Source organism: Petromyzon marinus, chromosome 22, assembly GCF_048934315.1.
Source record: "Petromyzon marinus isolate PM22_M1 ecotype Great Lakes invasive population chromosome 22, UKy_Petmar_22M1.pri1.0, whole genome shotgun sequence".
NCBI classification, from domain to species: domain Eukaryota; kingdom Metazoa; phylum Chordata; class Hyperoartia; order Petromyzontiformes; family Petromyzontidae; genus Petromyzon; species Petromyzon marinus.
In genome coordinates this window covers 20,469,490-20,483,851 of record NC_133688.1, presented here as the reverse complement: position 1 = coordinate 20,483,851, position 14,362 = coordinate 20,469,490, and the positions used below count along the sequence as shown (strand labels likewise).

Sequence of the window (14,362 nt, the reverse complement as noted above, 5' to 3'; positions counted from 1 at the left end):
TTAGTTAACGGGGAGGAACAAAAGGCCAGCTTCAGGTGTTGGCCGTGGCTTGGAATCTAACTGGCGTGGCCCCGAGGGTTGAGGACGCAGCGCGCTGGCCACTGCGACACCACTCCTCGCCAACATGGCGTGGGGGAGGCCTTCATCCAGCAGTGGATTGGCACCGAGTGCTGTGCCGGAGGTGCCGCGACAGCTGCACGATTTTAACGTCGAGTCTCAAGGCGTGCTTAAAGGACAGCCCTGCGTTGGGACGTTTGGCCGATTCCACTCAAAGATCTACGGTGTCCCGTGGGCAGTGACCTGGTTGAGATTGAAGGGCGGTTGATTATCTCAAAGCCCGAGTATTGCGATGGCATTTGGTAATCGTTTAATAGATTACTCTTTGAAATTCCTGTCATACCAGCTGTGCTATCTGGGGTGTCCTTTCGTGAGATGAAGTTTCCATTAGTAAATCCCACACAGCAGCGAGTTAACCCCCCCCCAGCCCCGCCGAGCGTTAGGGAATGTCACGTGGAAGGATATATCACAGAACTCCTTGAGAGGTCCATTGAAGTGACGTATTCTACTTGCTACTTGCACACTAGGGGGCAGCACTTACCCGCAATGTCCTGCCGGCAGAGAGACGTTCTCAGTCAAGGGGTTTTTGTTTTACAGTAAAGTCTCGGAGCTGGGAGTGGAGCAAACGCAGTGGAAAGCCACATTTATAATGACGAGGGGGGCGGGTTCTGTGCAGCTGCCTGTGACCAGGCTAAGACATCAACTCGCTACACTTGCAAACCTGGGGCGACTCAGAGCCAAACTCGAATCCAGGTTCGCGGAGATGGCTGGTTCAGTGTCCCTGAAAGCCTCAGCAAAGACCTGTATCTGTACTTATACAGCGCTGTGCCACTCCACTGCTGGACGAGGGCCTGCCCATGGCGTTGCAGGTCGTGTGGGGGTGGGACGTTATTGGACGATACCTCTCCACGCTGGTCAGTGCGTGTTGGTTAAGGTGGCGGGAGGGAGTATCGACGCGGGAACACATAAGTGCAGTACAACAGTGGCTTGGGTGGTCCCAGCAACCCATAACACCTGCCACTAACCCGCCTCTTACACTATTCTATGTTAACCAAAAGTTCACAAATCTGCTGCTCCACGACTATACGCCAGGCCCGCAGGATTTTCAGAGTCCCACGTTTGCGCATTAAAGCGTGGGACGCCACGGGTCGAGCGGAGTGTTGTTGTCGTGGGTAAACGTGAGAGAGAGAAAGTGAGTGCGTGAGTGAGTGTCGTACCACATGGCCGAGCAGTCAAAGTTCACCTCCATCATTTTGTGCGGGTTGAAATTGAAGGAGTCTGCAAACTGAGACAAAAAGAAAAGAAAATACACCACGTGAAATATTTCCAGTGGATTGTGATCCCAACCACCGCGAGAATGCGAAGGGGCCGGTGGTGGCGATGCCACTGCACGTGGTTGCCTCTAACCCAGCACCGTGGGTTGGTGGATCACCGCACACAGGATGTTTGTTGTAGGTGCTCACCCCGAGCTCTCGTTGTCTTTGTGCTGTACGCCATTCGGCGTCCTCTGGTCTACCAACGCTTGAGACGAGGCTCAAAAGAAAGCTGTCTCTGGTATGGAGCAATCAGTTTCAAAGGCAATGCATATACAGTGAGGGGAAAAAAGTATTTGATCCCCTGCTGATTTTTTACGTTTGCCCATTGACAAAGAAATTATCAGTCTATAATTTTAATGGTATGTTTATTTGATCAGTGAAAGAAAGAATAACAACAAAAAAATCCAGAAAAACGCATGTCAAAAATGTTATAAATTGATTTGCATTTTAATCAGGGAATAAGTATTTGACCCCCTCCCAATCAGAAAGATTTCTGGCTCCCAGGTGTCTTTTACACAGGTAACGAGCTGAGATTAGGAGCACACTCTAAAAGGGAGTGCTCCTAATCTCAGCTTGTTACGTATATAAAAGACACGTGTCCACAGAAGCAATCAATCAATCAATCAGATTACAAACTCTCCCCCATGGCCAAGACCAAAGAGCTCTCCAAGGATGTCAGGGACAAGATTGTAGACCTACACAAGGCTGGAATGGGCTACAAGACCATTGCCAAGCAGCTTGGTGAGAAGGCGACAACAGTTGGTGCGATTATTCGCCAATTGAAGAAACACAAAATATCTGTCAATCTCCCTCGGCCTGGGGCTCCGTGCAAGATCTCACCTCGTGGAGTTGCAATGATCATGAGAACGGTGAGAAATCTGCCCAGAACTACACGGGAGGATCTTGTCAATGATCTCAAGGCAGCTGGGACCATAGTCACCAAGAAAACAATTGGTAACACTCTACGCCGTGAAGGACTGAAATCCTGCAGCGCCCGCAAGGTCCCCCTGCTCAAGAAAGCACATATGCATGCCCATCTGAAGTTTGGCAATGAACATCTGAATGATTCAGAGGACAATTGGGTGAAAGTGTTGTGGTCAGATGAGACCAAAATGGAGCTCTTTGGCATCAACTCAACTCGCCGTTTTTGGAGGAGGAGGAATGCTGCCTATGACCCCAAGATCACCATCCCCACCGTCAAACATGGAGGTGGAAACATGCTTTGGGGGTGTTTTTCTGCTAAGAGCATAGGACAATTTCACCGCATCAAAGGGACGATGGACGGGGCCATGTACCGTCAAATCTTGGGTGAGAACCTCCTTCCCTTAGCCAGGGCATTGAATGGATCGTGGATGAGTATTCCAGCATGACTGACCCACAACACACGGCCAAGGCAACAAAGGAGTGGCTCAAGAAGAAGCACATTAAGGTCCTGGAGTGGCCTAGCCAGTCTCCAGACCTTAATCCCATAGAAAATATGTGAAGGGTGCTGAAGGTTCGAGTTGTCAAACGTCAGCCTCGAAACCTTAATGACTTGGAGAAGATCTGCAAAGAGGAGTGGGACAAAATCCCTCCTGAGATGTGTGCAAACCTGGTGGCCAACTACAAGAAACGTCTGACCTCTGTGATTGCCAACAAGAGTTTTGCCACCAAGTACTAAGTCATGTTTTGCAGAGGGGTCAAATACTTATTTCCCTCATTAAAATGCAAATCAATTTATAACATTTTAGACATGCGTTTTTCTGGATTTATTTGTTGTTATTCTGTCTCTCACTGTTCAAATAAACCTACCATTAAAATTATAGACTGATCATTTCTTTGTCAGTGGGCACACGTACAAAACCAGCAGGGAATCAAATACTTTTTTCCCCTCACTGTATCATCAGAGTACGTTTTTTGTTTGCATTTTGACCACAAGTATTGTGGTTAATGCAGACATAATTCCTTGTCAAAGGTTTTAGTTTGGTGTTTAAACAACTTAACATCTGTTTTGTTGCCAGATAAAAGGGGAAAAACCGATTCTCATATGTTGGTACTGGCAAAGGAGGTCCCATGATGAGGATGTTTGTTGTGAAACTCCTTTTGCACGTGGGCACCAAGGTCGCAAGGCTACGCCGGAGTCGAGAGCCGTGCCCCTTATCACGGGGTCCGAGTCTGGAGTTTGACCTTTGAGCCGTCGGAGCAACGGTGGCGCGTTGATGATGCTCGGCACGGCACAGCGCTCGGCTCACTCGCGAGCTGAATGGGGCGCCAGTACAAATCCCAGCTCAACGTCGTCAGCGTCGTCATCTTCCCTTAAGGTTGTCAATCATCGTTGTCGTCATCATCCAGCACCTCCAGAATCACAACAGCCGCCACCACTACCGCCACCACCACCACCACCAGGAATATTGCCATTATCGCCACCACCACCATCACCACCACAGCCACAGCCACCACCAAGTTTACCACTGCCAGCACCAGCACCGCCACCACCACCACCACCAAGTTTATCACTACCAGCACCGCCGCCACCACCACCACCACTACCAGCACCAGCACTGCCACCACCACCACCACAGCAATCACGACCACTACGTCCGCCTCAATTACCGCCCTCCCGGCCTGCTGCGGCAGATATCAAATTGCCTCGGGCGCTGGCACTTGAGCGCTGCTCTCTGGGAATGGAGGCGGGCGAGGCGGGCGGGCGGGCGGGCGGCTGGGTGGGATGGACAAACGTGACCGGAGCGTGGGCGCGGCAATCGCGGAGTGCCACTTCGCCTGCGCGCGCCACAATAAGGAGGCGCGCGGCTTTAATGAGGGCGCCGCTCCGCCAGAGAAGGCAATCAGCAGCGCGCGGAGAGCACACGTGTCGCTGTGGTTGTTGCGTTGTGGTTGCCGGGCCGGAGTGGTGGTGGTTGGTAGCTCGACTCGGCCTCGACCGAGTACCCGGTGCCGGTGTGTATCCATCGCAAACGAGGGAGACAAAGGTGGCCGGGCGTGGTGCTGGCCTTCATCGTAGGTGCTGCCCGCTAGAAGCACTTGACCTAACAAGTTTGGTGAAGAGGCTATATGGGGGGTCTTTGTCTTTGGTGTTGTGCGCGGGTTTTTGACCAGGTGAACACGGGGCGCTTGTCAATGATGGAGAAAACTCGACGCGTTTGGCAATAATCCTCGCCCTGTCTCATAGAGAGAGAGAGAGAGACATCTGCAGAGAGCGACAAGGCGAGAGACAGAGGCGCACAGTGAGACAGACTCCATACACGGCAAGATGTACAGACACACACACAGAGACACGGAGAGAGTTAGAGAGACACATCTGGAGAGACACATACGGAGACACACACACAGAGACACAGAGATAGATACTTGAAGTGAGACTCCATACATGGCGAGACGTATGGACACCTCCATGCATCCCCCCACACCTCCCTAATAAAAGTGTTCCACGCTCATGGCACGCCTCGTGTCTCCACGCGGGCTCCCGTCTGATCGCGCTATCGATTAGTTGTGTAAACAGCAGCAGTAGCAGCAGCAGCAACAACAACAACAACCACCACCACGATAAACGGCAGCCGGGCTCATAAAGCATCGCTCAGGTGGAGAGCGAGAAATTGAACGGTTCGTTTTTTAAAGCTGCAGCGGAGATCCACGACGTGATAGAGATGAGAGAGGAAGAGAGAGAGAGGCTCGGAGAGAGAGAGGGGGGAGGGCAGAGAGATGAAAGGATTTACCGGGAAGGTGACGTGGTGCACGGCGAGTTGGAGAGAGGCAGAGAGCGAGAGAGCGAGCAAGAGAGAGAAAGAGAGGGTGAGTGGAGAGAGGCGAGTGAGAGGAGAGAGGGTGAGTGGAGAGAGGCGAGAGAGAGGAGAGAGGGTGGCGTTGAGAGAGAGAGGCGAGAGAGAGGAGGTGGCCTTCGCAAATGTAAAGAGGAAGGTGCTCTACTCCTAGATGGTCCGGTTTCACCAACAGGACACCCTGAGGAGCCACAAGGATCATGCCTGGAGGAAAGCCCTGCCCTGCGTCTCTCCGGAGAGGCCTCGCTGGAGGCAACTCTACTCCAGCCCGACGTACAACCGCATCGGCGACCTCAGCTGGAGCATCGCCCACGGCACCGTCACCACCAACGCCTCCCTGGCGCGCTTCACCGACACGTCCCCGGAGTGCCGGTTCTGCGGTAAAGTGGAGACGGTGGCGCACCAATACGTGGAGTGCAAGAGCCTGGACTCGTTGTTCAAGGTCCTGAGAAACATCCTCCTAAGGTTCAGCCTCCACTTCTCCCCGGCGGTCCTCATCTTTGGATACCCGAAGGGCGACGGACCCCAACATCTTCAGGGGCTGGTCAATGTGCTCGTCGGCTACGTCAAGCTCGCCATATACAGGGCGAGGAAGATGGTCCTGGAGGGGAAACGTCTGGCCAGCAGCCTGGGCATCTTCCGTGCTCTGGTCGGAGCCAGGGTGTGGGCTGGAGTTCCGCCATGCGCGGCTGACCCACGCCGTGCCGGCCTTCAAGGAGCAATGGGCACTGGAGGAGGCCGTGTGCTCGGTGGCAGATGACGGTAGAGAGCTCTGCATGTAGATATAAGCTACCCGTCGGAGGCCGTTTGACTGTGGGAAGGGCTGCGTGCAGATGCAGCACTTGTCGTAGTTATAAAAAAATAGAGAGCGAGAGAGTGGGCGAGAAAGAGCGAAATGGAGTAGGAAGAGAGGGGGCAGAGAGGGGGGTAGAGAGAGATGAGGGGCAGAGAGGGGGGTAGAGAGAGAGGGAAGGGGTAAGGAGAGCAGGAAAAAAAATAAAAAATATATCTTTTGTTGGGTCTTTCATTTAAAAGGGGGGGGGGGGTGTTACATAAAGCAAAGCATAAAAAAAACGAAATGATGAACGGAGCAAAGTGCCAATACACCGAGCATCTTCTTGTTTCCTCTGATCATAAAAAAAGAGAGAGAGGGTGAGTGGAGAGAAAGAGAGAGGGTGAGTGGAGAGAGAGAGAGAGGGTGAGTGGAGAGAGAGGGTGAGTGGAGAGAGAGAGAGAGAGGGTGAGTGGAGAGAGAGAGAGAGGGTGAGTGGAGAGAGAGAGAGAGGGTGAGTGGAGAGAGAGAGAGGGTGAGTTGAGAGAGAGAGAGGGGGGGTGAGTTGAGAGCGAGAGAGAGAGGGTGAGTTGACAGAGAGAGATGGGGTGAGTGGAGAGAGAGATGGGGTGAGTGGAGAGAGGGTGAGTGGAGAGAGGGTGAGTGGAGAGAGAGAGAGAGGGTGAGTGGAGAGAGAGAGGAGAGAGGGTGAGTTGAGAGAGAGGGTGAGTGGAGAGAGAGAGTGAGTGGAGAGAGAGAGAGTGAGTGGAGAGAGAGAGAGAGGGTGAGTGGAGAGAGAGAGAGAGGGTGAGTGGAGAGAGAGAGAGGGTGAGTGAAGAGAGAGAGAGGGTGAGTGGAGAGAGAGAGAGGGTGAGTGGAGAGAGAGAGGGGGTGAGTGGAGAGAGAGAGAGAGGGTGAGAAAGAGGGTGAGTGGAGAGAGAAAGAGGGTGAGTGGAGAGAGAAAGAGGGTGAGTGGAGAGAGAGAGGGTGAGTGGAGAGAGAGAGGGTGAGTTGAGAGAGAGAGGGTGAGTTGAGAGAGAGCGAGAGAGGGTGAGTGGAGAGAGAGAGGGTGAGTGGAGAGAGAGGGGGGGGGGGTGGAGAGAGAGAGGGTGAGTGGAGAGAGAGAGGGGGTGAGTGGAGAGGGTGAGTGGAGGGAGAAAGAGGGTGAGTGGAGAGAGAGAGGGTGAGTGGAGAGAGAGAGAGGGTGAGTGGAGAGAGAGAGAGAGAGGGTGAGTGGAGAGAGAGAGAGAGAGAGGGTGAGTGGAGAGAGAGAGGGTGAGTGGAGAGAGAGGGTGAGTGGAGAGAGAGAGAGGGTGAGTGGAGAGAGAGATGGGGTGAGTGGAGAGAGGGTGAGTGGAGAGAGGGTGAGTGGAGAGAGAGAGAGGGTGAGTGGAGAGAGAGAGAGGGTGAGTGGAGAGAGAGGGTGAGTGGAGAGAGAGAGAGGGTGAGTGGAGAGAGAGAGAGGGTGAGTGGAGAGAGAGAGAGGGTGAGTGGAGAGAGAGAGAGGGTGAGAATGTCAACTTCACCTCGACTCCGTTGAGGAGGGGTCTGAACTCGGGGCAGATGAAGGCGCTGCCCGCGTACGCGGCGTCGATGTGCATCCAGAGTCCCTCGCGTTCACCTGCCCCACGTGCCACACACAAAGACAAAGGTTCCCCGTAAAGCCTCAGACACACTGGTAGGGCAAGTGCTGTTGACGAGCACCGCCACGGCACACGAGGGGGTGAAGATATTCGTTACTGATGTTGACCGTGAGCGGGAATCAAATTCAGGTTGCCGTCTTTTGTAATGCAAGGCGTTAATCACTGCGCTAACCACTGCGCCACCGCTCCCCATAACTTATGTATACAGATACACAACCTCATACATGCATCGTTGCCAAGGTTAGGGATATGATTTTGAGTCAGGAATACGGCCTAAGCTAGAGAGAAGCTCAGGGCTAGGCTCAGGACTGGGCTAGGGTTCGGGTCTAAGTGAAAGTCTAAGCGAGGGCTGAACTAAGCTAGGGGCAAGCGAAGCTACGGCTCGTATCGTAGTGGCAGGGCCAGTGCTCGTGTCGGGGCTGATCTGGGTACTGGGGCCGGTACTGGGGCCGGTACTGGGGCCGGTACTGGGGCCGGTACTGGGGCCGGTACTGGGGCCGGTACTGGGGCCGGTACTGGGGCCGGTACTGGGGCCGGTACTGGGGCCGGTACTGGGGCCGGTACTGGGGCCGGTACTGGGGCCGGTACTGGGGCCGGTACTGGGGCCGGTACTGGGGCCGGTACTGGGGCCGGTACTGGGGCCGGTACTGGGGCCGGTACTGGGGCCGGTACTGGGGCCGGTACTGGGGCCGGTACTGGGGCCGGTACTGGGGCCGGTACTGGGGCCGGTACTGGGGCCGGTACTGGGGCCGGTACTGGGGCCGGTACTGGGGCCGGTACTGGGGCCGGTACTGGGGCCGGTACTGGTCTCACGTGATGGGCTAGAGTCAGAACTTGACAAGATTTATTATTTGGTCAAAGATCTAAGCTGGGGGGGATTGGAGCTAAGGCTCGTGTCAGGGCTAGGGTCAGGGGTCAGGGCTAGTGACAGGGCTAGTGACAGGGGTCAGGGCTAGTGACAGGGCTAGTGACAGGGATCAGGGCTAGGGACAGGGCTAGGGACAGGGCTAGGGACAGAGCTAGGGTCAGGGGTCAGGGCTAGTGACATGGCTAGGGACAGGGCTAGGGTCAGTGACAGGGCTAGGGGTTAGGGCTAGAGACAGGGGTCAGGGCTAGTGACAGGGCTAGGGGTTAGGGCTAGGGTCAGGGGTCAGGGCTAGGGACAGGGCTAGGGACAGGGCTAGGGTCAGTGACAGGGCTAGGGGTTAGGGCTAGGGTCAGGGCTAGGGACAGGGCTAGGGTCAGTGACAGGGCTAAGGGTTAGGGCTAGAGACAGGGGCAGGGCTAGTGACAGGGCTAGGGGTTAGGGCTAGGGTCAGGGGTTAGGGCTAGGGTCAGGGGTCAGGGCTAGGGACAGGGCTAGGGTCAGTGACAGGGCTAGGGGTTAGGGCTAGAGACAGGGCTAGTGACAGGGCTAGGGGCTAGGGTCAGGGGTCAGGGCTAGGGACAGGGCTAGGGTCAGTGACAGGGCTAGGGTCAGGGGTCAGGGCTAGGGACAGGGCTAGGGTCAGTGACAGGGCTAGGGGTTAGGGCTAGGGTCAGGGCTAGGGACAGGGCTAGGGTCAGTGACAGGGCTAGTGACAGGGCTAGGGGTTAGGGCTAGGGTCAGGGGTTAGGGCTAGGGTCAGGGGTCAGGGCTAGGGACAGGGCTAGGGTCAGTGACAGGGCTAGGGGTTAGGGCTAGGGTCAGGGGTTAGGGCTAGGGTCAGGGGTCAGGGCTAGGGTCAGTGACAGGGCTAGTGTGTATGTGTGTGTGTATGTGTGTATGTGTGTGTGTATGTGTGTGGGGGGGGGGGGGGGGGTCGTGTTGGAGAAACTCACACACGGGTCCCAGCTCCATGATGCTGTCAAAGGCGCAGGAGGGCGTGGTGCCCAGTGTGGCGCACAGCTGCGGGGGGGGGGGGGCACGTGGGTTGGGGGGTTGGGGGGTTGGGGGGTTGGGGGGGACACAGCGTCACGCGCGGCTCCCAGACTCGTGTCCTCGTGGGCTCCGGCCCCTCCCCCACGCTCACCAATCTTACCCGTTCGCATGTAAACAACATCCTTACATGCTGAACGCGCCTGATGATTTGCAAATATGAGCTCTTTACTCTTTAGTTTAAAATATTAATATTTTAAAAATATATGTTTGTAGTATTTAGAAAAAACTACTTTATTCAGCGGAGGAGGGCTCACGGAAGCGGATATCGTAGAGCTACGTCTGAGATGCATCCCTTGACGTGACCCCTGTTCCACCCGTCCTGTTACTGAGAGTTACTCCTCGTCTCAGGACAGTGACACCGATATCTTTTGGGGAATTGGAATTCATCCGAATTAAGTGCAGCACGAAATTGATTGCGATTGATGTGTTTTTTTTTTTAGGCCAGACATTGGTGACCGGACTGAGACCATCAACTCACTCACATCCGTGAGAACTCGGCTTAACCACAGGCACGCAGCGGCAGACACCTGCATTCGAACATCGCCTCTCGGCGATTCCGGCTCAGTTTCATGACCTCTGAGGTGCCCGGCTACTTCCACTGGCTAATACAGACCTCCAAAGGACACACGCGCAAGCACACATAACGCGCGATGTCTATCTTAATCACAATCACTGCTTTCTGCGTCACGTCGAACACACGCGCAGACACACCAGATCTGTATCGAATGATGAATCAGCGCAAGCTACGTCACGTGGAAAACCCACGTACACAGGCTCCCTCCCTCCGTATAGCCGTAATGGGCTGTTAGCGAGCATCTATTAAGACCAGAACGGCACACAAGGGGGTGATTTGCCAGCACCACGCCCTGCCGCCTTTGTCTTCCTGGAGCCGATGTGTACCGATGGCACTACGTACAGCACTCATTTCAGGCTGAGTCGACCTAGGGTTGGCCCAGGACCGGTTCAGATAATCGTCACTCACGTTGTTCGTCATCGGGAACTCCAGTGGCCGGGTTCGCAGCGTGCACACACGCACACAAATGCACACATGCACACACGCACGCACACACATGCACACACGCACGCACACAAACACATGCACACACACACACAAATGCACACATGCACACACGCACGCACACACACACAATGCACACACGCACGCACACAAATGCACACACACACACAAATGCACACACGCACACACCGGTCCTGGGTCTCCTCGTCATCAACCCGTGTTGACCAGCGTGGTGAAGTATGGTTAATATGGTGGAGGCCACCATCCAGTGAATGGCAAAGGGCTCTAAATGATGACGATGATTGCCATCATCGTACATGACATAATTCAAGGGTATCCTGGAATACCAATGCCATTTTTGCTCAGTGAACCAACCGCGGTCTGCGCTCCTTCGACAGAAGCGGAGGAGGAACAGTGGCACGACGCGAACTCTCTCTCTCTGCTGAAGCCCTCTCTCTCATCGTGGCGAGCAGCAGCAAGACCTCGACATTCGCATCGAGCTCCTGAATCACGTCGCTGTAATCGTGCGCAATAATCTAATGGCATTTATTCATCCGAGAACGCCTCAATGATGCCGCTATAACGCGGAACGTGCTCGCTATAACGCGGTTTCTGAGCGGTCCACGATGGACTACTTTCTTGAACTGCACAGCTGAGCGGAGTGATGCGGTGCGCGGGGTGATACGGTGCGTGGCGGCGTACCAACAGTTATTTGTCTCGCCATCTCACTGGGCGTGCGAATGACAACATTGTTACCGAATGTAATGGGTAAATTACCTTCGCTTAACGCGGCACTTTTCAGGAACGCATCTACCGCGCTAAACGAGGACTTACTGTGTATTTCTTTTGAAGGCTGCATAGAGAGGTTAAATGAAGCCATTTGCTGTACTGCAACCTCGCAGCCTAAGCAGGTGTTGGAGAGACTCGTACATCTCCACGTGATCCACCAACCCTTGCCTCCGAAGCAAATGCTGTGTATTTATATATATAAATATTTAGTAAGCATCAGTGCATATGACGTACAATTTTATCCAATGATGTAACTGAGATTAATATGTTATATATGTATAAATAGGGGGATTACAATTACAACGAATTAAGTTAAACATGTGAACAAATTGTTTATATACAAGGACAAGAGCGAAATGTAATTTAGAAAAATATTTCATGAAAATTGTTGGTGTGTGTGGTAGGAAGACATCTCATTTCCTGGGTATTGTGTGTCTGGGGAGAGTGTTTGTGTGTGCTGAGTGTCTGTCTGGTGAGAGTGTGTGTGTGATGAGAGTGTGTGTGCGGTGAGTGTGCGTGATGAGAGTGTGTGTGTGTGATGAGTGTGCGTGGTAGAGTGTGTGTGTGTGATGAGTGTGTGTGATGAGTGTGTGTGTGATGAGAGTGTGTGTGTGTCTTGTGAGAGTGTGTGTGTGTCAGGTGAGAGTGTGTGATGAGAATGTATGTGTGTGTGTCTCTGGTGAGTGTGTGTGTCTCTAGTGAGAGTTTGTGTGTGTCTCTGGTGAGTGTGTGTCTGGTGAGTGTGTGATGAGTGTGTGTCTCTGGTGAGTGTGTGTGTGATGAGTGTGTGTGTGTGTCTGGTGAAAGTGTGTCTGGTGAGAGTGTGTGTGTGGTGAGTGTGTGCGAGTCTGGTGAGTGTGTGTCTCTGGTGAGTATGTCTGTGTGATGAGTGTGTGTGAGTGTCTGGTGAGAGTGTGTGTGTCTGGTGAGTGTGTGTGTGTCTGGTGAGTGTGTGTGTGTCTGGTGAGAGTGTGTGATGAGTGTGTGTGTCTGGTGAGTGTGTGTGATGAGAGGGTGTGTGTGTGATGAGTGTGTATGTGCGATGAGAGTCTGTGTGTGTGTCTGGCAAGTGGGGAGCGGTGGTGTAGTGGTTAGCGCGCTGCGCTATGAACCCGCCGACCCAAGATCGATTCCCGCTCACGGCCAACTCCCAGTGGCGAATATTTGAACCGGTCCTGGGCCTCCCCTAGGTCGAGTCAGCCTTAAATGAGTACCTGGTGCGGTGTGTAAACATCGCCACTAGAGAGACAAAGGCGGCCGGGCGTGGTGTTGGCCACCCACCCCCTCGTGTGCCGTGCTGGCCTTTGTAGATGCACGCGAACAGCACTTGCCTCTACAGTCTGTTCAGGCTATAGGGGGATCTTTGTCATGCACGTGTGTGTATGTGTTCATACACACGTGGGTGTGTTCATACGCACGTGGGTGTGTTCATCCACGTGTGTGCGTGTGGTCATGCACGTGTGCGTGTGTGTTCATGCACGTGTGTGTTCATGCACGTGTAGTGTGGTCATGCACGTGTGCGTGTGTTCATCACGTGTGTGTTCATACACGTGTACGTGTGTTCATACACACACGTGTGTGTGTGTTCATACACGTGTTCGTGTGTGTGTTTTTCTTTGACTGCAGCCTAATACAAACCCCAAGTCTTATCTCATCCAATCAGCTCGCTCCATTCTGCATCTCAAATCCTCTGTTATTCACCGCACACGTCCACACAGCTAACCTCTCTCACATTCAGCTTTCATCTATCGCTCTTTCTCTCTCGCTCTATTGTTATTATAATTTTGTACTTCTGCGTTATAAAGCGATAATTTTTTTATATATTGTCTACGATTATTAACGTATTATTAATAATATTTGTGCAGCAAAGCTGCCGTGGTGTGGTGTAATGGTCAGTAGGGGCTGTGTTAAAAAAAAAAAATTCTCTATATTTTTGTTACGATACCGGAAAAGGAATGAACAAAAACCTGGTAAAACAAACGGTTACCGGTTCGCGGCACGTATTGTCTCGAGCAATGAAGGCAGCAAAACGCGCGAGATTTCTGCAGCTGAGACAGGGACGGCAGCAGACAGTGGCGGTATCGTGATCTGGAGGTCATCGGTTTAATTCCATCACCCCCGCCCTCTATCCACCCAGAGGTAAACGTTAAATAAAATACGCTATTGTATTAATAATGCTAATAAAATAGGATATAATAAAATACGCTGTTAATAATATTATTAATAAAATAGCATATAATAACATACGCTATTTTATTTTACGAGCTAAAGCCCACCGAGATATGAGCGCTTTTGTTCGGGGTGACCTGGTCGCTCGCGATAATGATAGCTCGCCAGACCATCATCACCACCACCACCACAACGCGTGGGAGTTTATAGCAGGAGCCAAATCGTCGAAACCCGGTGGAATCCACGATGCGACCACCGCGGAAAGAGAGAGGGAGAGAGAGAATACGCGGACCGCAAATAAACAACAGCAGACATCGTCAGCGTCCGGGATCGAACCCACTCGCCCTGCGTGCCAGGCGAGAGAGAGAGAGAGAACGCCTCCTCGCCACCACGCTGCCCTAACTGGGGTTCCCCCACGGTTCTCGTTCGATCGGCAGGTCACCTGGGTACAATGTGGGTTCTATCAACGTCTTCCAAGACATCTCGCCTACAGAGGGTACAGAGAGACCGACACGTGTCGAGGACTACGGCGAAGACGATGGTGATGATAATGGTGGTGATGATGATGGTGGTGATGATGATGGTGGTGGTGATGATGATGATGGTGATGATGATGGTGATGATGTTACAAGCGCGTCCTTCCGCCAGCAGCGAACGCGAGAGCCAGGCAATTTGCCCGGCTGCTGCTGTGTCCGCTAAGAAGTATAATTAGCGTGAGCAGCACGGGGTGGGCTGGGATAGCGGCGACGCAACGCCAGCACCCAGAGCCTCAATCCCAGCCCGTGCCGCAAATCGCCTCCTCATCTGAGTCCCAATCGCATTAAAGCGTTGCCCGGAGCGACGGCCGCGACAATTACTGGGCCGGCAAGTTGCAGGACGCGAAGTCGTCCCCCCAGCCAAT

At 53.4% G+C, this 14,362-nt stretch overlaps 1 protein-coding gene across 3 annotated transcripts in view; it reads right to left on the bottom strand.

The window, feature by feature from the left end:
* Positions 1–14,362, bottom strand: part of LOC116944847 (aromatic-L-amino-acid decarboxylase) — a 44,909-nt gene that overhangs the window by 15,796 nt on the left and 14,751 nt on the right. For all 3 annotated transcript variants that reach the window (XM_076068843.1, XM_032958656.2, XM_032958655.2), the window contains 3 exons: positions 9,386–9,452; positions 7,448–7,542; positions 1,275–1,342 (listed from right to left, as the gene is read on the bottom strand). In XM_076068843.1, the coding sequence (XP_075924958.1) occupies positions 1,275–1,342; positions 7,448–7,542; positions 9,386–9,452 (230 nt within the window). The remainder of the gene's footprint in view (positions 1–1,274; positions 1,343–7,447; positions 7,543–9,385; positions 9,453–14,362) is intronic.